This window comes from Mercenaria mercenaria, chromosome 15, assembly GCF_021730395.1.
Source record: "Mercenaria mercenaria strain notata chromosome 15, MADL_Memer_1, whole genome shotgun sequence".
Lineage (NCBI taxonomy): Eukaryota > Metazoa > Mollusca > Bivalvia > Venerida > Veneridae > Mercenaria > Mercenaria mercenaria.
This window is the reverse complement of record NC_069375.1, coordinates 66608918-66632238: the sequence shown is the minus strand read 5'-3', so window position 1 is coordinate 66632238 and position 23321 is coordinate 66608918. Positions and strand designations below refer to the sequence as shown.

Here is a 23321-nt window from a genome sequence, read left to right as displayed (position 1 = left end):
ATGACTTTGTTTTTATTACTTTTTGGTGATATGAAACTTTTTATCATTAAAATCCTCTAACCTTGAGCAAAATATAAGATTTCAGAAAATGATTCTGGAAAAATCCAGATTAACCCAGACTTTATGATATCATAAACACCCTGTTGTTGGGGTCTTCTGAAAACATAGACTATAAGTATCTTAAGTCTCAAAACTAGGAATGTTTACAGTAAACAGTGAGTAATCAGTATGGAAGAAAACAATAATTTTACTAGGAAAAGACATGTACATAACATATATTATAAACAAAAGTTTCTTGATATGTTTATTACATACTCAATATATAAAGAAATATACGTCTAATGCTTAATGTACAAATTGAAAAGAAATCTATTTATTGTAGATTAAGACAGTTCAGACATCTATATAATTTGGAACTGAAGATGACTAATACTTACTTTGCAAACTTTGGAATAATTATATAAATCTGGTATAATAAGTAAAAGTGAATAGCAAAAACGTATACAGTTTAAACAATACGATCAGGAGTCATATATAATTGTTTGAAGACATTTTGTAAACAAAAAGAACCTAATCAATAGCTGAAGTTGATTTGGGCTTTAGAAAAGTTTTCTTTATGAACGAACAGTTAAATACATTCTCAAGATATAAAGTACCGATGGGAGTCAAGCGTTTGAAAAGCACTTATGATGACAATTTTGAGGCAATAATAGAGATTAATTTTGTTACAGTTTTAAGAACAAATCCATTTTTTTTTAAAAAGGAATGCCTATGCTTAACATTTTATTGTCATTTTCAAGGTCTTTTTATTGATTTTATTAACTTTTATTGCAGTCTAGTGGCATCTCTAAACGACACAGTCGGAACTCGGTATCTCGAACTGGCTTATCTTAAACAATCAAAGTAAAACGCTTGGTCCCTTGGAACTTGAGATACCGGGTTTAAGCTTTATTTCAGTACTTGGTGATTATACTGTTTTTTTTTCATGTGTATTATCATAAACTCCATTTAGTATCATTGTTTGAAAGAACTAGCCGGTGTTCCGGATTTCAATTATTGTCATGTATTTTATCTTACAAAAAGACTGAAATTTTCTCTACCGCCAATTCAGTATACATTTGGAAGTTACCGAACATCATTTTTATTTCCCATGTGTCTCTTTTAAAATACTTTTGCTTTTAATATATCAATCTCATGTGTCTCTAGGCGCCAAACAATTACGCCCATGATATTAAATGGTCGTTATTTTTAAAACAGAAATTAAAGTTTTTGTTCTTTAAATATTTAAAATTGTTTTTTTTTTATTTTGGAACAACAACAATCCTTTCAATTATTTTATGATTTTATTAATTCGAAGAATTAAACAATACATGTTGTAGCTTCTTTGATAACAATTCCTCAATTTTGAAGCCTTTTATAATTTTTCCTTTAATCTGTATCTTATTTCAAAGCTGTTTTCATTTCAATAAATAATTAAAAAAATACAATTAATCAAAAATTATTACATGGACAGCGGATTTTTTTAATTAGTAGTTCCCCATTGGGTGTAAAATGCATAGATGTGTATCAAATTTGGGAAGCTCAAAGGCCTTTACACATAATCTTAAAGCATCTATTTTTTTTCAAACATGATGCATCTATCTTCCATATAGTCAAACCCCTGCTGGGGACCTAGACATATCAATATTTACCATGAAAATATATATGTTTAAATTTTCTTTCACAAACATCATATAAATTTGCTGATGTCTGTATAATTTTGATGTCAGTAGCTTCCACAATCTTTTGCATGACGATGTGACTTGGCTTAGCATGTTCAACCCCTCCCCCCCCCCCCACCCCACTCCCTTTTACCCAACACCTTTCTGGTCAATAGATATAATATTAATTGGAATGTTACCTATATAATGTCACGAAGACTACGCATTTTGACTGTACTCTTGTAGCTCTGGTCCCCAATATTATAGAACTTTCTTTGACTGCTCCAAACTGTATTATGCATCTATTAATTTTACTCGCTTATATTAGTTATGTAAGACTACTCGAAAAGAGCCCTTCTCTCTAAAATTACCATAACTGAGTTCCAGGGTTTTGTTTTTAATGAAAGTGTTCTTATTCCTTAACATTTTCAACGTTGAAAATACACTTGCATAAATGTTTCACATGAGTTTTCATTTTTTTATATATTAATATAAACCATATATTGTTTGACAACACTAATAGTTTTTATTTCGATTTACAGTAACAACCTTTCTATTCGATTTTAAATGAGATTTCTTCGGAATTACAACGCATTAAACAAAGTCTTAAAAGATGTGTTGAGTAGATTTAAAATTTACTGACAAACACAATTTGAATGTTTAACCACTAAATGTATGTTGCAAAAGATGTTGCAAAAGGATGGGGCAGTTTGGCAACAGAAATATAGATTTATTTAGATCGATTGAAATTCACAAAGCATAAGCTTCACGAAATTCCACAAGTAAATGAAAACAATTCAGCAGATATCAGAAAATACAAAAAAAAAGAACTAATTCATTTGAATTTCCTATGTATTTTGAATTAGTATGTACCATTTCTATCCGAATCTAGTAATGATTCGTCATTTTTTACATGCAAGTACGTTTAGACAAAATTCACGTACACGTTGTACACTCTGGTCGCAAAGGCAATCACTTGTTACTAGCAGGCTAAAGGTTTAGGACATTGAATAAAATATTAGAAATTCTGTAACATACAATTTTCGGAAATTTGACATTAGATTGCTGTAGACCTGCAAAACGTCAAAAAAAAAAGAGTTAAAATTAGGTTAAATATGTTTTCTAACCTCCTGTGACAGAAAGAACGTACACAACTTATACACATTATAAAGTTTGTGATTCATTAAAAACTTGGAGAAAAGGACTCGGAGTTTTAATTAGAAAAACTCTGATAAAACAGTGGGTATTTAATGTGTATGTTAAATTTGAGACAGATTGTTTTACTTATTGTTAAATTAAATTTTGATCTTTCAGATTGTCACGTAATTTGGAATGAAAGCTCAGACAACAATTCTTTCGCAAATGAAACTAAATAGCAACTAGTAAGATAATTTTAAACGTTGATTATCAAGATTTTGAATTAATTATTCCACTGTGTTTTGCCCGAGAAATTAGGCTAAACCAAAATCTTTATGAGTTCCTTTATGGAAAACCTTTCCCTTTATTGATCAAACAAAAAGGTTCCAGTTGAAAATGACGGTTGTGATTGACGACAATAGAGCCATTTGATTTTTAGAATAGAACATTAAAATAAAAGGTTTCACTTTCTGTTGTTGTTGTTTTTAAAAACAGTATTAATTTTATAGAACCCGTTGAAATTTCTTTATTTAAAGACAAGTACTTGAATGTACATGTAAATCAAGAGAATTACATCCCGGCCTATATTTCTCTATATAAAACAATATTATACATACGTATATATATGACAGGAATGAAAACATTGGTTTTAGATTGTTAAGTTTGGCTTATGATGTAACATGGACAAAAATGTATGGGACTATTAACTGTTAATTTTATCTGGTTTCCAGAGCGTGTAGTCATGCATGAAACAAAACGATTAACATGCTTAAAATAAACAACTTCAGTAAAGGTACCTTTAAGGTTAAGCAGCATAACACTGAACCTAGAAATTGTTGGAAAATAAAATGAGGTTATTTAACAATGTTCAGTACACTACTGGATTCTATTGGACGAGTACACAGCAGTAATAATCCATACTTGGGCGAATGTAGAGTTCAAATATCTTTCATTACTGCTGTGTACGAGTCCAATTTAATTCAGTGTTGTACTCAACACTGTTAAATTACCTCTTTATTTCACACCATAAAAATGATGGATGTAGAATACAAAACTTTATAAATTTTAACTCGCTAACAACAACACACATTGATTTAGACTACATTCTTCTCTGATAACACAAAGATGTATACATTTAGATCTACTCTCAGTGCCAAAAATTTGGAAAAAAAACTTTTCGTTAAAATTGAATCGAAACCATGATAATTGCATAGGAAACATTGAGTGCTTACACTACCGTATAGTGGGTTAATTCTGTGGGGTTTCATTTCTGTCATGTAGAAGTAAATTCCGCACATTTAAACTAACAGCAGAATTTTTTGACGCAGAAATAAACTTTTATATTTAGTTTAATATAATGACCCGTTATCATTATCTTACGAGTTTTTCGTCTGCTGTCAAGTTATTCACACCGTATTGATTGTGGTTGATTGCTTCGGTTATTGTATTCACGAATGAATGGTTACCGTTTCGGGCATGTAATCTTTACAAGTGTATATCACAAAACACATTTGGTTTATGAAAAGTTTGACAAACGTTATATAAATTTGGGAAAATATAAATGAGCATTTTCGATGGGCTGACATAACTGACGAGAACGGTATGCATTTGAGTCGTTAATTATGACGTAGTAAATGCGGTAGCTTTTTCCCATGGGCAAAATTTACTTCCGATTTATGCAAACCGCAAAAATTAATTCCTGCTTTTCTCGAAGGTCGCGGAAATAAAAATCGCAGAAATAAACTAGACCCATTTTAGAAACCCGCTATACGGTAACATGTTTCGTTCAAAAATAAGAAAGTTACCGAAATATTGAAAAGAAATTACTGCTGTCGCTATTTACAAGGGAAGTAGTTTCAAATGTCTCCTGATAAGGAATCGGAAGAGTTGTCCCGTCCGATAGAAAAAAGATATGGATTTTTGGGACAAGAGTCCAATATGAGAAAAATACGTAGTTTGTGGATTGTAGATTTCGGATGTTACTATATATACTTAAGAAAATGTGACACACAGAACAATACTGGATTCTCTTGTATTGTCACGTTATAGAAAGAAAAGCTTCCAATTGGTTAAAAACATATAGGTGTGAAATAAATAACATCTTTGTAAACAATTTACGCCAACTATAAGTTTATCATACTATCCCATACGTCTTACGATCATTGTCACCCTTTGAAAATATGTGCCAGTTGCGAAGAAAAAGAAGTAAACAATTGCTGACAACAATATTAAACTAGTAGCAATTTCAGCACTGAGCTACTATTGTAAATGCATAGGAAGAAACATTGCAGTTCCTTGAAAATATTGAGTTTTTAAAGGCGCTGAACTGTCTAGAAGTGTGGCACGTTTATGCTTTCTTGTCCTTTTCAGGAATTCAATGCATATATCAGTACATTGACAACGGTTTAATATCCGTGCAATTATTAAAAATCCTTCCTTCTGTGATTGCTTGTTGTTTGGGTGTTCCCATCCCCTAAAAATGCGGACCTAGCCGTTAATGTATCTGGGTAAATTCTCTAGTGAATATTACAATTAAAATTTAAATCTTGCTCTGCGATTTTATAGTCATTCAAAAACGCTTCTGTGTGAAGGTATATCCAGATAGAAAAAGAGGTAAACGACAGGTCGCCCAACACGACATAAACAAAAAATCGGTTTGATTGATGGTTGTGGAAATACAAGCTACCGTGCACGTCCTCTAGACCAGGGTTGAGCAGAACTCAACATTTACACAAGTTATAAGTACCAGAATGTAATTTAGAGACATCCGCAGATGAATTCATATGGCGGTGCACATGGAACCTTGAATGATGCACAGAGTGTAAATCCATGAAAAGCAGCGTTTGGTCCCTTGTTGACATAATGGCTTTGCCTAGAAGAGGAAGCAATGAGCAAAACTAAACAAACTGGAATTTAGAAATAGGATCTGAGGTCATGGAGCCTGCATATCACAGAAACTGCCAAAAGACAAAATTAAAAAGAGATCAAAATATTACAGCTCTGACAGAAGGTACAAGGAGACTTATGGCCGCAATACGAAACAAACAACGCTGCTGTGATAATAAAATAGAAAAAGTGGAAACCCACTCGTCGCCCAAAACTTAAATGTTATTGCAAAAATACCGTGATTTTGAATGATTTTACAACGGACAATGATATAGTTATAAAATGTTTTTATTAAGAGTCTGTTACGCGATTGTTTCAGCAAACCATACATTATAATACTTTAGTTTATAATACTTTAGCCTAGCTTTTTATGTAAATTTATGGAGGATTTTTGTGTTTAAACTTTTACATTCCATTCTTTCTGTTTCCGTCGCGCTTGTTAATAAATCAACTGACGGGTACCACTTTAATTTTCATTATCCTGAAACTCTGACACATATGTGCGGATTAAGTTAAGACTAAGTAAAATCCATCAATCGATTTAAATTTCGCAATGGTGTTTTTCCTTCTGGTTTCTTTGTATATAGGTAATTCGTGTATACATATATTCATGAAGTTGTCGTTTTTTGAAACGTGCATTTTCCAGCTGGATATTTATGCCCGTAATGTTTATCATAAAGTTGGCTGCTCTTTTGCTTTCGGATGATATTCTTATATCACTACAATCCCTTTAATGATGTCATGCAACAAACTGAAAATACCTTCCGAAATTGGACTCATTTCGTTTTTTTTTTTGTTTCCATTTTAGGGCCCTTTTAAAAACAGAACTTCGTTTACCTGAAATTTGGAGGTAGACGGCGTGTGGGATTTAGAAGATTTCGTAATCTCCAAACAAAAACCCAGTTTGTTCTTTATATCTTTTGTCTGTGATGAGAGCCCGTCCGCTAAGCTCAATAGGGAGAGAGCAGATCTTCAGACCGCGGGGTGGTGAGTTCAATCCCCGTGATAGACGTATGTTTTCCGTGACAATTTGATTCATTGTGTCTAATATCATTCGTCCTCCACTTCTTATTTTCATTTGTATGTGGGAAAGTTGGCATGTACTTGTGGAGAACGGGTTCGTACTGGTACATAATCTAGGAACACTAGTTAGGTTAAGTGCCCACAGAAATAATGTTGAAAAAAAGTGTTAAACCCCCTCTCCCCACTGCGTTCAAAACTTTCAAAGGATCACTTATAAATACAATTAAAATGGCGATATTGACCAAGTTTGCTATTGCTCCTAAATTTAACGATTGCTACGATAGAGACAAATACGTTTCCTGGCCATGAAAACATGGGCAACCAATCAACATGGATAATCAGTCAAAAGTATTTGAAATAAGGTATGAACAGTGAAAAACAAATTGCAACTAAATGATTTCTCTAAGATATACTGAGTAAAATTGAAGTGATTGTATAATGATTATAAAGTTCCACTTGGAGATTGTGGAATATTATTCCAACAGCCTGGAACTTCAGTACCTGTCTGGATCATAAGCCATCATAAGATCATAGCTCTTCTCACGACGTAAACGTGTAGTGTTTTAGCGTTGGACAAAGAGTAACAAGGACAGAGAGTTAAGCGGACAGAGAGTTACCAGGACATTCATTAAATGGACAGAGATTTAAAAGGACTAAGACTTACAAGATCATTAAGTTACTATGACAGAGCATTTCAGGGGCAGTGATTTACAAGGACATTGAGTTATAAGGACATTGATTAACTAGAACATTCTCAGTGAGTCTCAAGAACAAGGATAGGGCATTAATAGGAAGGTGGGTTACAATGCCAATGAGTTACAATGATATTGAGCTACAAGGACATTGAGTTATAAGGACATTGATTAACTAGAACATTCTCAGTGAGTCTCAAGAACAAGGATAGGGCATTAATAGGAAGGTGCGTTACAATGAGTTACAATGATATTGAGTTACAAGGACATTGAGTTATTAGGACCTCGCTTTATAAGGATAGAGAGGTAAAAGGAAATATATTTATAATGATCTACCGTTACCAGGACAATGTGTTACAAAGATAGGGAGTTACATGGACACTGAGTCAGTAGGACATAACGTTACAAGGACATTGAGTTACAAAGACATTGAGTTACAAGGACATTTAGTTAAAAGGACAGTGCGTTACAATGATGAAGAGTTACAAGTACATTGAACTAGAAGGGCATCGAGTTGCTAGGCCATTGAGTAACAAGGACATGTTGTTACTATGACACTGAGTTTGAAGGAGATTGATTTACAAGGACAGAGCGGCGTTACCAGGGCAAAGTTTTACAAGAACATTGAGTTACAAGGAAATTGAAATTGAACTTTCTAGAACAGGGTGTTACCAGGACAATGAGTAACTAAGATGTTGAATAACCTGAACAGTGGGTTAAAAGAACAGTGAGTAACTGAGTTAGTAACAAGGTCTGAAAATTTCTATGACAATGAGTTGCAAGGATAAAGAATAACAAGGAAAATGAGTACAAAGAAAATGAGTTTCAGGGATAGTGTGTTAGCAGGACAAGTTGTTACCAGGCATATGAAATACGTGGATGGAAAGTGAGTTACAAGTATAGTAAGTGACCATAAAATATTGTTGCCATGGAAGTGTTTTAAACCAATACAGGTTAACGAGGACAGTGAGGTACAATGAGATATTCTTACCAGGAAATTGAGTTACCAGGCAAGTGAGTTTCAAGGGCAGTGAGTTATTATGCCTGGGAGTTACAATGATATATTGTTACCAGGAAAGTGAGTTACAAGGACAGTGCAATTCAAGGGCAGTGAGGTTCAGGGACAGGGAGTTACAAGGAAAGAGAGCTAACAGGAGAGTGAATTGGAAGGACAGAGGGTTATAACGCCGGTGAGTTACTACGACAGTGAATTACAATGACAGAGTGTTTAAAGGACAGTGAGATACAAAAATAGAGTCAGAGGGTCTCTTGCAGTGAATTAGAAGGACAGAAAGTTGTAATTTCAGTCAGATACTGAGCCAGTGTAATATAAAGACAGTGAGTTACAAGGACAGAGAGCTACCAGAACAGTGAATAAGGACAGAGAGTTACTAGGGCAGTAGTGAGTTACATGAACAGTGAGTTACTAAGGCAGTGTGTTGATAAACGGCTAGTTGAACCTCGTCTACGCATTCTAGTAACACATGTAAACGATGAATACAATCACCTTACATAAAATATGCGTTTTGCAAAAATCCGCTACTTAATGAATTATATTCAACGTCATGTTCGTCATACAAAACCACATGTTTCTTGTAAAATGATAGTACGGATTTATTTCATTAAGCGACACTCTTACAACATTTAGTGTAGCGCCTGACAATGTCAAATCAAATTCTCCAAAAAGGCTATATCTTGTTTATCATGAAGGATAACATGAAGGATAATAGTGTATTTCTTTAAAAACAGTAGCATAGTTGAACCACAGAAGTTATTTCTCTTGTCAAAATCATATCTAGTGTCTCTTGGAACATTTGTTTGTTAAACATTATTGATAACTTTTCAGCTTTGGAACTACTGTTTGATGATCAAAAGAAGTGAGAGCATTCCATTTCTTTTACGTTGTTGAATACATGAAATATAGATGCGTATTGACGTTTCAGTTTTCTTGTTTTCTACGCAGTTTCTTTCAAGTCTCAGTAGCAAACGGTTCTTCTTGTTCGTATATCTAGCTAAGTCATGGATTCAAGACTTGTTTGGTTATCTGGCTCAATCTGTTTATTAAACGTTGCTTTTGTAAAATCAGAATTTGACAAATACGGACATTTTAAAGTGCTGAAACAACACCCTGATTTGAGACAATGTGCAGCAAAAGAACTTCAACAGGTAAAATTGTTATAAAAATATTATTTTGTATTTATTCCTACTTGCTAAGTAACATTGTTCATCATTGTACGAAGTTTCATGACGTCATTGTTTAAAAGGGAAAAAATATAATAAAACATTATTTTCTAATACATCGATACTTTTTTATTGACACAAGGTATATGTTCTTTCAGCAACATGTTACTTATTTGGTTTTTTAACGAAGATATGCATTGTTCTGACAACAGTCAATGTAATTCGTCTTCCAACACAACAATTTGATTGTCTTGTGCCCCACACGCCACGGAAATATTTAATTAAGAATTAAGTTTATACCAAAACATCCATTTTTCAAAATAAAAACTTTGTACACCGTTTCTAAATTTTCAAATGGTTTAAAAATGTAATAATGAGACATTCATAATCGGATTCGATGTGCATTCTTGTAGTTTTGAAACTAGTTTTCAGTTTCCAGCTAATAAATGTAGAAACAGTTGCCGTCGTCTTAAATGTGTTCGTTATGGACACCATTCATATTCAAAACGTGATGCAGACTATATTCTTTTTCCAAAACCTGTCAAGGATACGTCTTTGTCAACTATTATACTTTTCCTAAATGTAATGGAGACATATTGAATTGGCACAAGCTGAAAATGTTACCATCACTTTAAAATGTTACATTTAAATCACTTATGTGTTTATTGTTCGTACATAAGGAAAAATCGAGGTACATTTAACAGTGGATCTAACAGTCGACCGTCGTCATTTCTCAATATCGTAAGTCACGACATTGCGCTTAAGACGTTGTTCGAAGGGTAACATTGTTATATTGACTTCGTTCATATTCACATTACAAATTACGACATTGCGCTTGAGTGAGTGTCCAACGGGTAAATAATATTGACATTATCATACGTTAACACGTGGCGCCGTAAATATTGTTCAGAAGGGTGAATTGTAATCATTATAAGTTGCCCAGATGAGAATTGAATGCTCCACGTGAACTTCGTATATAGTATTGTGGTATTTAATGACCTAATTACACTATGTAATGGAGAATATTAGATTACTGTGTTATAAAACGAAACGTTTAAGAAAGTTCGAGACATGCATATTGTTTTTGACGAGTTTAACAAATCTGAAGTTATAAACACAGTACCCTAACGTTCCGTCTTTCTTCTAATTTGAATTTTAAATAACCTTTTATTGAATTTTTCCATCAACTAGGGCCTTTTTTAAACTATAGTTTAAAAATAATACGCAGCTACTGTATGTCGTCAGTATACATCCTTACATTTGGTCATTTGAAATAACCCTTAAAATGCGCTAACATTATAAAATAATAAAAACAAGATGTTTTACAATAATTTGGAGTAAAATTAACATTACCATGGCAACAATGCACTATTTTCTTAATTAGAAACATTGTTTATCAATTTTCTTGAAATAATCTGAATATTCAAAGTATCTTTTTTTATATAGATCTGTATTTTCACCAGAAACGGTCTATTCTCAAGCATAAAATAAGCATAATTATATCATTTCATGTAATATAATTTGACATTGAGAACTACATAGTTTTCTGCCTGTCTGCATTAGAACTCTGTAATATTAAGTCAGATTTGTGTGGTAACATAATGTTTTGTTTGTGCAATAACTACATATAACATGTATTTGCTTACACATTATAGTTCTATTAAACAGTATATATTAACATGAAACATGCCGTCTAAAGTTAAATTCTGTGCTAGAACAATTAAGATTAAGCCACTTCATTGCTGTCACGGCAACAAAACATACTTTTATCAAACCTTTGTCAAAGTTCAGTCAGTGTTATTTTTTTGCACTTATTTGTAGTTTGAATCCGAATGATGAACCTTTTCTGATCATAAGGTCAGGAAATACGACCTTATTTGCAAGATTGAGCTGCAGTCTCGTATTTGTATTTATTACAGTTGCACTTTATTGCTTAGGCATGATTTTAATTGGATGATCAGTGAATGTATTGGTTCGATAGGTTTCTTTCCTTTTCATACATTCATAAAGAACTTTTAATTTTCTGGACATTCTTTCATCATTCTGTAAAACAAAAATACAACATTATTACTTTGTTACTAAAGTAGATAAACGCTACAGACTAGGAGACTGTGAAGCATCTTTTAAATAAAAGTGTATTTTTGTGTAAGCTACATGAAAGCAGGACTGATTAGTATCAGTTCATCCATCAATCTTAAAATTTTCAAGAAGAAAATGCAGAAAATGCAGCGTTTCACGAATGCAAAAGCTATAAAGTTACAAAGTCTTCTTGCGCAGATCTACTGGTCTTGCATACTGCTTTATTATATATACTTTAAGAGTCAAAACTGTTTTGGAAAAAATAAAGCCTCCTTATAGACTTAGATTAAAATAGGTCTACGACATAGTGACACTAATCTGAATTACACTAGGTGCCTCCAAACTGTCACATGGTGACACTAATCTGAATTGCACTAGGTGCCTCCAAACTGTCACATGGTGACACTAATCTGAATTGCACTAGGTGCCTCCAAACTGTCACATGGTGACACTAATCTGAATTGCACTAGGTGCCTCCAAACTGTCACATGGTGACACTAATCTGAATTGCACTAGGTGCCTCCAAACTGTCACATGGTGACACTAATCTGAATTGCACTAGGTGCCTCCAAACTGTCACATGGTGACACTAATCTGAATTGCACTAGGTACCTCCAAACTGTCACATGGTGACACTAATCTGAATTGCACTAGGTGCCTCCAAACTGTCACATGGTGACACTAATCTGATTGACTAGGTGTCCTCCAAACTGTACATGGTGACACTAATCTGAATTACACTAGGTGCCTCCAAACTGTCACATGGTGACCTAATCTGAATTGCATAGTGCCTCCAAACTGTCACATGGTGACACTAATCTGAATTGCACTAGGTGCCTCCAAACTGTCACATGGTGACACTAATCTGAGTTGCACTAGGTGCCTCCAAACTGTCACATGGTGACACTAATCTGAATTGCACTAGGTGCCTCCAAACTGTCACATGGTGACACTAATCTGAATTGCACTAGGTGCCTCCAAACTGTCACATGGTGACACTAATCTGAATTACACTAGGTACCTCCAAACTGTCACATGGTGACACTAATCTTCACATGGTGACACTAATCTGAATTGCACTAGGTGCCTCCAAACTGTCACATGGTGACACTAATCTGAATTGCACTAGGTACCTCCAAACTGTCACATGGTGACACTAATCTGAATTGCACTAGGTACCTCCAAACTGTCACATGGTGACACTAATCTGAATTGCACTAGGTACCTCCAAACTGTCACATGGTGACACTAATCTGAATTACACTAGGTACCTCCAAACTGTCACATGGTGACACTAATCTGAATTACACTAGGTACCTCCAAACTGTCAACAGTGTCAAAAACGTCTTATTTCAGGGATATTTATGAAAATATACCGATAAAAAAACGATATGAATTAAAATTATAATTTTTAATCCTCCATATCGTGTAAATATATACTTACCTGCACATTCGCAAACAGTCAATCGTTATAACTTCGAAATAAAGCCTTTTCTTAATTTTGTTTTCTCCACGACCTGCTATGTTTACAAATGGAGGGTTGATTCAAAGGGCGATAAATTATCAATTATTTTATAAAGTAACGAAATAGCAAACACGGAAATGTTAAAATATATTCTTGGCTCTTCATTCATTTATCATGCCAAGTAAGAGTATTACTGAACAAAAATGCATTAACTGACGCAAACACGTGTTGACGTATCTTTAATCGAGATTTTCTCTAATGGCGTAACGCCGCATTTAGCCCCAAGATATCACGATGCGTCACATATAGGTATTAAGTATTATTTTCGAACGCAAGTTAACGTTGTTTTGAAAAAAGAATGAAAAAAAAAATCCATCAAAATTTTAATCTTATCACTTACCTCATAAATCTAAATTTACTAGATCCCTCTATTTTACCCTGAATGAAAGCAAAATAATAGAGAAAATAATTGCTGTAATGGTGGTAAGAGAAGTGATCGATGTTATTAGCAGAAGTTCTTTCTATTGAACAACGTTATGTATCGTTGACTGTTTAATTACCCACTTTGGTGAAAACACTTTCTTACTGAACCAACATTGTGAATCTATGATTATTTGATTATCCTCATATCACAAAAGTACTTTGTTTTTAGCAAACAAACTGTGTATATCGTTTTTTTTTATTATTCCCATATTATGAAAATCCTTTTCTACTGAAATAATTGCTTATACTATCTCCACATCAAACCAATTCATTCCATGTGGAGAAACAATAAATATCTTTCTATATGACTTGTTTTAATTATCCTCATATCGTGAAAGTACTCTCTTAGAGAAAAAAAAAAACGGTGAAAATAAAATACAAAGTCGTTGTAGAAGTGATGTAATGGGTAATTGAATATATACCTTAAGCTTAGAAATTACACATATCCCTTATGTTTTTTCATGTTTTTTTTTCAGTTAAATTCAAACCATGCATTCTTTTAATAACTTATCATCATATCAAAGAACATCCATGGTTATAGAAATATGACGCATATATACTAATTATATTAACAGAATGGTGTTGGTGGACGTATATCTGACCTGACAGGAGTGTGTGAAGTCTTGTCGCATTCTTGGGGTAGGAACCCAACAGTAGAACCTGGATATGGATATGTGAAAAATATTTACGTACGGGAAACGTTTGAACCAGAGGTATGTGTTCGGAACTTTAGAAAACATTATCAAAAAGTCGTTTTCTCCTGTTTTTACATAATTACATATACATTATTGTTGACTTCTACTCAGGATACATTGTCCTGTTTAAGTGTTACGTTGGTATGATATTTGATTTCAGGTTGGCGTAGAATATATGACCTGGATAATTCCTGGTGTGTTGAATTCAGGAGCAAAACTAGATGTACATTTCAGATGGCCAAAGTCCCAGTGGGCCTAGTGAGTTTTTCTATTGAATACACCTGTCATAAACGTGTTCATATATTGTATGATTGTCGTATAATTCTTATAAAGCTGTCATAGATAAAATGCATAATGTCAGTAACTAATTCATGAGGGATATGTTTAAAATGAGTATTTTTTATATATCAGCATTTCTTTATATGTTAGACTTTTGTTTTGTTATTAAAGTAACTAGAACTAATGCTATTATTTATATACTGCCTTGATTTAATAAATAATTTGAATGCATGGCAGAAAATTTTCTTAATATTTGAAATTCTTTGAACTGAGCTGTTTTCTTGATATTAAATCTGCGCTAAAAGCGGTCGGGATAGTTAGACCTACTATGCACCCCAGTAATATGCACTATAATATTTGGCAGGACCAACTGTGTGAAAACTTAGTGTTCAATAAAACAATATTATTGAAATGCAACGTTACTTGTGTAAAGTATGTTCACATAAATATACATGGTAACCCTATATTTTCATATGATACTGCTCACAAATTTACAGCTTATTATATCATACTACTTAGTTTTTGTATTTTCGTGTTCGTTATTGATGTGAAAAAAGGTTATCAGTGCAGCTAATAAAAGACCAGTATTTAAATTCCATCTTGGTACATGTAACATCTTTAACTCTTTACCACGAAAAATGACTAAAATATGAAAGATTGTCGTATATTTTGTTTCCATTTTCAAAAATAAATGAACGGGATTGCCACTGAAACAGAAAAAACATTTACAATCAAAACACAAGATTTGTATTTTACCTTAACAAACTTGGTCCTTCCCAACAATACAGTACCTATGAAATATTGTTTACAATGCGGGTTGTATGGTAGGTTGTGCTGGCTGAGACTTATATATAAACTGACTGTTGATTTGAAGTTAGACTGTCGCACCGTAATGTGCTTACCAACACAGTATGTTATCTTTTATACATATTTGTAGCTATAGTTTCGTCTTAACCGAAGGATTGACAGAGCAGTACTCGGACACCGATGGCCAAGTGATGTTTGGAACCGAGTAAGTAATGTTTACTTATTTGTTAGGGCTTGTACTGCTGTGATTTAAATTTTCACCCACATTTTAAATGGATATTTTAATTTCTCCAATGTTTGAAGTAGCCTACAATTAGTACAGGGCATGGCAATCTTTGTATTTAAATGTAAACATTTAGCCCTTAATTTCTATTGCTTCTTTCTGCGAATTAAAACGAAGATGAGTGTGCACTGCTATGACTATAATTTTAATGAGTTCAAATAATAAAACTTCTTAAAACTCTTCTGACTGTATTTTCTACTGATCTATACGAAACTCGCTAAATTTCTCTCTAACAAATCTTATTATTAGTATTATTACTATACCAGATTTTCACGATCAATTTCACGTTCAAAAGCGCTTTACATAGTTCAAATGCAGCCACACAGGGCACATAATTCATCCTCTACTAGTACAGACACAAAGCGGTCTGACCAGAGGGACAGAGTGAGACAAAGCCCCCACGACAGAGATCAGAAATCACATACAGGCTTGTCCGGCTAACTTAGCCTATCTCGTTGCGAATAGACAGCCTGATTCTTTAACGTGCCCAGCGTATAGCACTGATACACGCAAGGATTGCCTGGGTTCCTGACCAGTACACCTCTAGTTGGGTGGGAAACACTGAAAAACGTTTCTGAAAATTTCCTTGTAGCTGGAAGGCCAGTGTGCAAACCACTGAGCTTTCCGTCCAAAATCTAGACAATATTTTAGTGTAGGTTATCGTAGGTAAAGAAATAGGTCATTTTGTCGAAATTAGACTACTTGATTGAGCGTTACCTTTATTTCAGAGAGACACATGTTTTCCTCGTTATTTAGAAAGAGCAGCATTTCAATCGCGGTTTAAATATTAAAAACTGCTGAAGTAGAGTGCAAAATTGACTTGAAAGTATGAAAGCTGTAATGTGTAATATTGAACGCATTGTGTTATACTGTTATAGGCGTAAGAACAGGGAGAATATAGAAATAGTGTAAATATATTCAGACCACGGCAAACCATTTAAAACGTTTAAATTTTGGCTCGAACTGCCTTGAAATCGCCTATTAACATTTAAATACATGATATTTATTTTCGTATGAATACATACATACATTCAGTTGAATAAGTATCATTTTTACGGTCGCATACGCAGAGCCTATACGTTTAAAGCCAATCTCTAACAATTGCGTCAGATAGTTGACTCTGGCTCTTTGATTAGAAAATTGACTAGCACCCAAACGACCGGCCTCAAAGTCCGCCACAGGCAGTTGAATTATTTGTCAAAATTGCTCTTTGATTTGTTACGGCTAACATATTACTAAAGTAGGGACGAAATAAAATTGATATCAGAATGTGGCAGTATATTTTCGGTATACATAGAACATATAGCGTATATTACAGCCAATAAAGAAATAATGCTCATGAATATGTTTGTTTTACCAATACAGCATTAATGGCGAGGGAAGGCTTACCTACTTTGAAAAAAGAGAAAATGGCGCTAGAATACCGGATACGAGTGATACCGTGAAGGAAATAGTTCCCTCCGCAGAGTGTAAGATTACGTTTGTAGCCCGGAAAAGCTCCTTGCAGGTAAGCCGTTTCTAAAACTGAAAAATTCTTTCAAAATTCACATTAAACAGATTCTGTATACTAAGATTTAGTGACAGTAAGTCGTATTTAATGTGTCTGTAAATCGTCTACGCTTTTGCAGCTAGACGCATAACATTGTTTTACAAGTCTACAAGTCTATGATACAAATATTCCTGGTAAAAGAATAATAAATTAATTTCATTCCATTTATTTTTGAAACCGCTAAATCAAAAAATCTTTAAAAGTAGCAGAAGAGTGGTGAAGGTTATGCAATTTATTATACTATAAACGTATTTTAATCGGAACATCACCTTTGATTAAGATATAATTTAATAGAAGCTCTTAAAAAATGTGGAAAATTGTCATTTTTTTTTCTCTGCATCTATTTCAGATTCTAGTTAATGACGAGGTAGTAAAGGAAAGGAGTTTGAAAGTCGTCCGTCTCAACCATATTAGACAGATCAGTATCAAGAAATTCAATAGCAATTTGTTTGGGGACAGCAATAATCTTTTATCACTTCGTCGTTTTGAGTTTACTGAAGCGTAATTTGGACATGTACGTCAACAGTGATTATTATTTCAAAGATAATTGCAGGTTTCAATTCTTTCATGTCGTATTTTTAGGTTATGAATCAATTATCATGTTATCTGAAAAAACTGGGTAGTTATTTTGCATTTAAGCAAGTGTCCTACTTGTTGATCTACTTACTTTGTTTAACCAGAACACACAATAGAAAGTAGTAATCCTTACTAAGAACCTAATACATTTAAAATGTCGTATTACCAAAGAAGGTGGTACATATTTAAGGCCTTCAGTGAAAGTTTCAACATTTTAAAAATATCCTTTGAAGGAAAAAAAGTAAACAAGCAAAGCAATAGCATACCCGGTTTGACTGAGTCTGCAAAAAGAGAGAAAATTCAATTTGAAACACCACTTACGTCCCAAACGGAATTTTATTATAATAGAATTGAATATATTACATGCTCCCAAAGGACAAGACAGCAAAAGCAAACATGAATGCAATACGGCGAGACTGTTATCAGCCGCCACACGGCACTTTAGGAGTGTTTACTATTATAATAGTTAGTATATCAAAAGATCTTTTTGGGGCAACGAACGGAACCAAGCAACACACTCAATGCAGACTCGGTTAATTGACTCTTTTCATTAAACAAACTTTAACTCTTTAAATATGATACTTGCAATAAGTCATTAATTAAAATCTTGTAGATTAGTGGCGAATTTTCAAAAATAAATATTGATACAATGGAGGAGAGGAATAGTGGTTTAAATTTATGCTATCATTCAAAGACAGTTGTTTGTTTTGAGTAAAAATATGAATTTAAATCTGCATTAAATTATGGACAGGCTTCAAACCTTTCAAGACAGGAGGGAAGTGATTTTAAATATATTAGAAAGGAGAGACATTTTTCCTTTATCATTTAAATATTACAGTCATTATCTTTAAACGAACTTCAGTACATGCATATTTTGGAATCAAGGAAATAGGCAGAAATCCATTTACAAAAAGCATTGCATTTTTATTGGCTGAATGCAGTATTTGTTGTTTATCGATAAGGAAAGGTTAGTAAGTACCCTTACACATATTTCAGTTAATATAAGACCAAAATAACATCATTTTCTTTAGTCTTTTAATAAGTTTTCCATAATGACATAGCGATAAGTTATAAATTAAGACTTCTGAACAGAATTCCATTCCCATTACGAATAGTGATTACTTTGTTAATATTATCATGCTTCTTGCTGTTGACTATTTGCATTGTATACTTAACTGATTTTATGTTTGACAACATATCACTAGTTTTGAATTAGATCCATTGTATTTTGGTTTTGTATAGTCTCAGTTGCATAGATGTGATAGAAAGAAGGCAGTGGCAACTTTTGACAAATGAAAATCTGAGAATGTATGTAAAAAAGCATAAAAGACTGAATCAGGAAAAATCTAATTCATCTGTTTAGTAATTCTAATTAAAGTCCTGCTCCCTTCCTACCTTTTAACCTTAAATTGTCACTGAAAAAGCATGAAAATCCTGACTATGAACAGTGACGCCTGTCAAAATACAGTCTATTTTATATAAAATTCTATATGAAATACCTGTGGTTTTGCATGCTAAAGTGTGGCACATGGCCGTCAACTGTTACCTATTGTATTCATGGGTTGCATACACACAAAACGAATTTGAATAGCAGCGGAGCAGGGCTTTAAAGTAAAAGGAAATCGTTATATGAGAGATCGGTAATAAATAGATAGATTACATTACTCGTCAATTTTCAATTGTACCAGGTCCTCCAGACTAATTTTCATATTCAGCAATAATTGAGGAAAATTTAGAACAAAGTAGATCTTTTAATAAGGTTATTCCTGCACTTGAAGTGATGACATAGGAAGATCAGATTAACATGATATCTTAATCTGATGAAGGCATGTTAATATTTGTATCTTATATTGCCTGGAAAAGGAAGATAGTGCTGCATGAAAACAATACTTATGCAAATGTTTTTTATCCTATTTGCTTAACTTTATAGTCATCTTCAAATTTCATGTTTCCTGTATCATTCTTTTTGTTCCAAGTTAAAAACACAAATTACTCTATCAATATGTTAATTGCACTCGTTTATTAATATTTGTTGTATATTTTCTAATTATACTTCAGTTTGTTATATAAGTATATTTCTATAAATTCTGCAATAGGTGTCAAATATAATCCTGCAATAAATGTTGTAAATGAGCAAATGTGAAGTCAAAATACATTTGGTAAAATTAAACCAAGAAAACTCTGAATACGTGTGGACATGACAAAAACTAAGCATACAAGTAATATATATTATGCTATAAATCTTTTAGTTTTTTCCTAACATGACATAGATAAATAAAATTAAAAAGAAAGGCGAACATTCGAAACGCATGCCATTTAAGCAAAAGCAAACAGTTTATCGTTCTTAATTTTGCCTTTTCAGAAACGTTTAAGAAAGTTTTATAATTAAAATATTTATGTCTCTATACTTCACATTTTTTTATTTCGTCATCTACAAGTTTTGTTTTTTTAACATTGTATATGAAATTCATTTAGCAACGAATCGGTAAAGTACGTGTAAAAATTTGCAATGGAATTTATAAAAAATTGTTCTCTAGTTCGTCAATATTTTATAACTGGTTCATCTTCGTTATTGTTTTTTTTATCAACGCCATAGTTTCATGTTTTTCTACAAATGGCCATTTTTTAAACTTCTCATTACTTATCACGTTAATTCCAGTTGTTTGCTCCAGTTTGAAGAGAGACACATACATTTGTTTCTTTAAGTTATATAAAAAAGTATTTCACATTTCACTTCTACGTGTGGTATTTTATTCAGAAATATGAGGGAAACTGAAATACTAGAGGTAAATATCGTAATGTTACGTATCAATTAGCAAAAGAAGCACCCATTATACTGTGCATCATCTTTGAGATTTCAGATGTATACGTAGTTTGTTCAATGAAAGAGATACAATTTATTTACAATTATACCATCTGATTCAATAAAACAAAGTGTCACTACTAAATAGAAAGAATTTAAACAAAATATTACAGTAATTTCTGCATTACATTTGTAAACTTGAGAAAATTTATGATCAATCGTTTAATCCAATTTTGAGCGACAAACTCTATCAATTAAGGGATATTTCAAACGAAATGATATGAAGCATTGAAAGCGACCAATACAAATCCATTTCCTGTTTTGTATTTTTTTCAAGGACTCAGAGTTTTGTTTATGTCTGGCTTAGCTAAAATTTAATATGATAGCGTTTCTGTTGCGTTTGATCTACGTTTTAAAATTTTCAGACACTTGAGAAGATGAAAGGTAAACAGCACATGTGCAAATACTTTGAAGACGTTTAAAAGTAAAATAAGAGGTCAATATATTTCTACAGGTTGAAAAAAGAGAGCTTTTATATATCAATATTCTATCACTGGTTCATTTTCGTTATTGGTTTGTTCTTTCTAATAACGCCGTAGTTTCATGTTTTTGTACAAACGGTCATTGTTTCACTACTCATTCATTACTTTGTTTACATCTTAATTTTACTTGTTGTTTGCTATATGTTGTTTGTTCTAATACTTGATTTTCAGTTTGAAGGATGGCACAACTTTTTAAGCTCCTTCCGAAAAATCTATTTAATTAATACTTGTGATATTTTATTCAGAAATTTGAAGGCAACTGAAATACTAGCGGTGAATATCGTAATGTCACAAATTTGGAATAAAAACAAAACTTGTAAATCGTCCACTACAAGAGAAACAATATTATGTACAAATGAGAAATGTTAAAATCATAAGTAATATTTTTCTACAATAACTATAAAATAATCTTTTTCCTGTATGGCATATGTTCAAGTAGCGGGAACCATAACAAATACAAGTGTTTGGTATTCTAATCACAAATATAGCTCTTGTCTTCATTTTGCTTTCAAATGCTTAATTATAGTAACGTGTATATCGTAAGTATTAGTAATTATCTAACTTTTCATCACTTGACGTTTTAGGCCATCTATTTTTTCACGTTTCAACACAAACATCGCATGCTTTCTGTAGAAAATTAACCAATACATTTTAGTTTATATTACACTGTTTAATGCCATTTCTTTCTTTACTATGGTAATCTCTATACTAATTACCTCTAAATATAAAGTGAAAGATAAGCATTTTTCAAAGACTTAGGTATTTGCTTTTTTTATTTTATTTATCTTACCCAGTATATGAAACGGAACATTGTCAAAAAAAAATCGTATGAACTCAAGAACATTTTTCTTTTCTGCCAAGTTTGTGTCATGAATTCTATTATTCTTTTATTGTAATCAACATGGAAAATTAACATCAAAGCGTTATATCATATACTATAAGAAATTTCTAAACATAACACATATAAACCAATATTAGTATGATCAAATGAATTATGCGCAGTTTATTCGACAACAAAATGTATTGTCGTTGGTACAATGTTGACTCTCAGAGCAAGATGCAAAAAAAAAAAAAAAGAAAAATCATTACTGAGTATTATGTGCATCATCTTCGAGTTTTCAGATGTTTTGACCAATGAAATAATTACAACCTATTTACAAATATACCATCTGACTCAATAAAACAAAGTAAACAGAAAGATGTCAGTAAATACTGCATTACAAATGTAAACTCGAGAAAATGTAACTATGATCAATTGTTCAATCCAATTTTGAGCGACAAACTCTAAATCAAATTATCATTTAAGGACTATTCTAAACGAAATGATATGGGCATGCAAAGCTATCAAATACCAAACATTTTCACAAATATATCTAGAACTAGAGTTTTGTCAATACCTGGCTTAACTGAAATTTAATATGATAATGTTTTTGTTGCTTTTGAACTACGTTATAAAATTTTCAGACACTTAAGGAGTTGAAAGGTGTACAGTCCATGCACATTGACGTGGAAGAAGCTGAAACATAAAAGGAATAGATCAATATTTCTTACAAATTGGAAAACGTGTTTAATATATTGTTGTACGTTATGAATCTAATCTTCATGTTTGAGACTATTTCTTATCATGTACTCTGAAAAATAAAATTTATTGTGGTGTTATTACTGACTTTTGATATTTGTATCCAGTTCTTTTTAGTTGCGTCTTTTAGGCTTATCAAACCAGTCGCATGGTGATTTGGTCTGTAAAATACCTTTCTTGATAAACAGAGCACGGGTTGATTTTGAGGGGAGGGAGGGGAGTGAAATAGGGAGCACGTGGGCCAAGGGTTTATAAGATGTACACTTTAAACTAAATTGCCAAACACAGCTGCTGGATTTGGATGCTTCATCATTTATCTTGCAAATTTACAGAATGTTGATGGTTTTATACGGGTTTCCATCCATACTTGAAATCATGTCTGTTGGGCCAAGACTAACAAAAAATATAGCCCGTAGTGTCATATGTGACTTTAAGCACAGCAAATCATGTGTAGTTAAAAGAAACTGCTCAAATGGTGTTAGGGGTGTGAGCAATGTCGCACATATAATTAAATCTAAAAAACAGATTCGACCAAACCGTTATTATTGTTTGTTTGTAGGCA

At 32.7% G+C, this 23321-nt stretch overlaps 1 protein-coding gene across 1 annotated transcript; it reads left to right on the top strand.

The window, feature by feature from the left end:
* Nucleotides 1-9432: 9432 nt before the first annotated feature.
* LOC123557071 (uncharacterized) lies at nt 9433-22262 on the top strand. The gene is made up of 6 exons (XM_045348287.2): nt 9433-9604; nt 14222-14359; nt 14502-14599; nt 15558-15632; nt 17076-17217; nt 17609-22262. Exons 1-6 carry the CDS (start codon nt 9458-9460, stop codon nt 17762-17764), a joined length of 756 nt encoding a protein of 251 aa, XP_045204222.2. The 5' UTR covers nt 9433-9457; the 3' UTR covers nt 17765-22262.
* The last annotated feature ends 1059 nt before the right edge of the window (nt 22263-23321 follow it).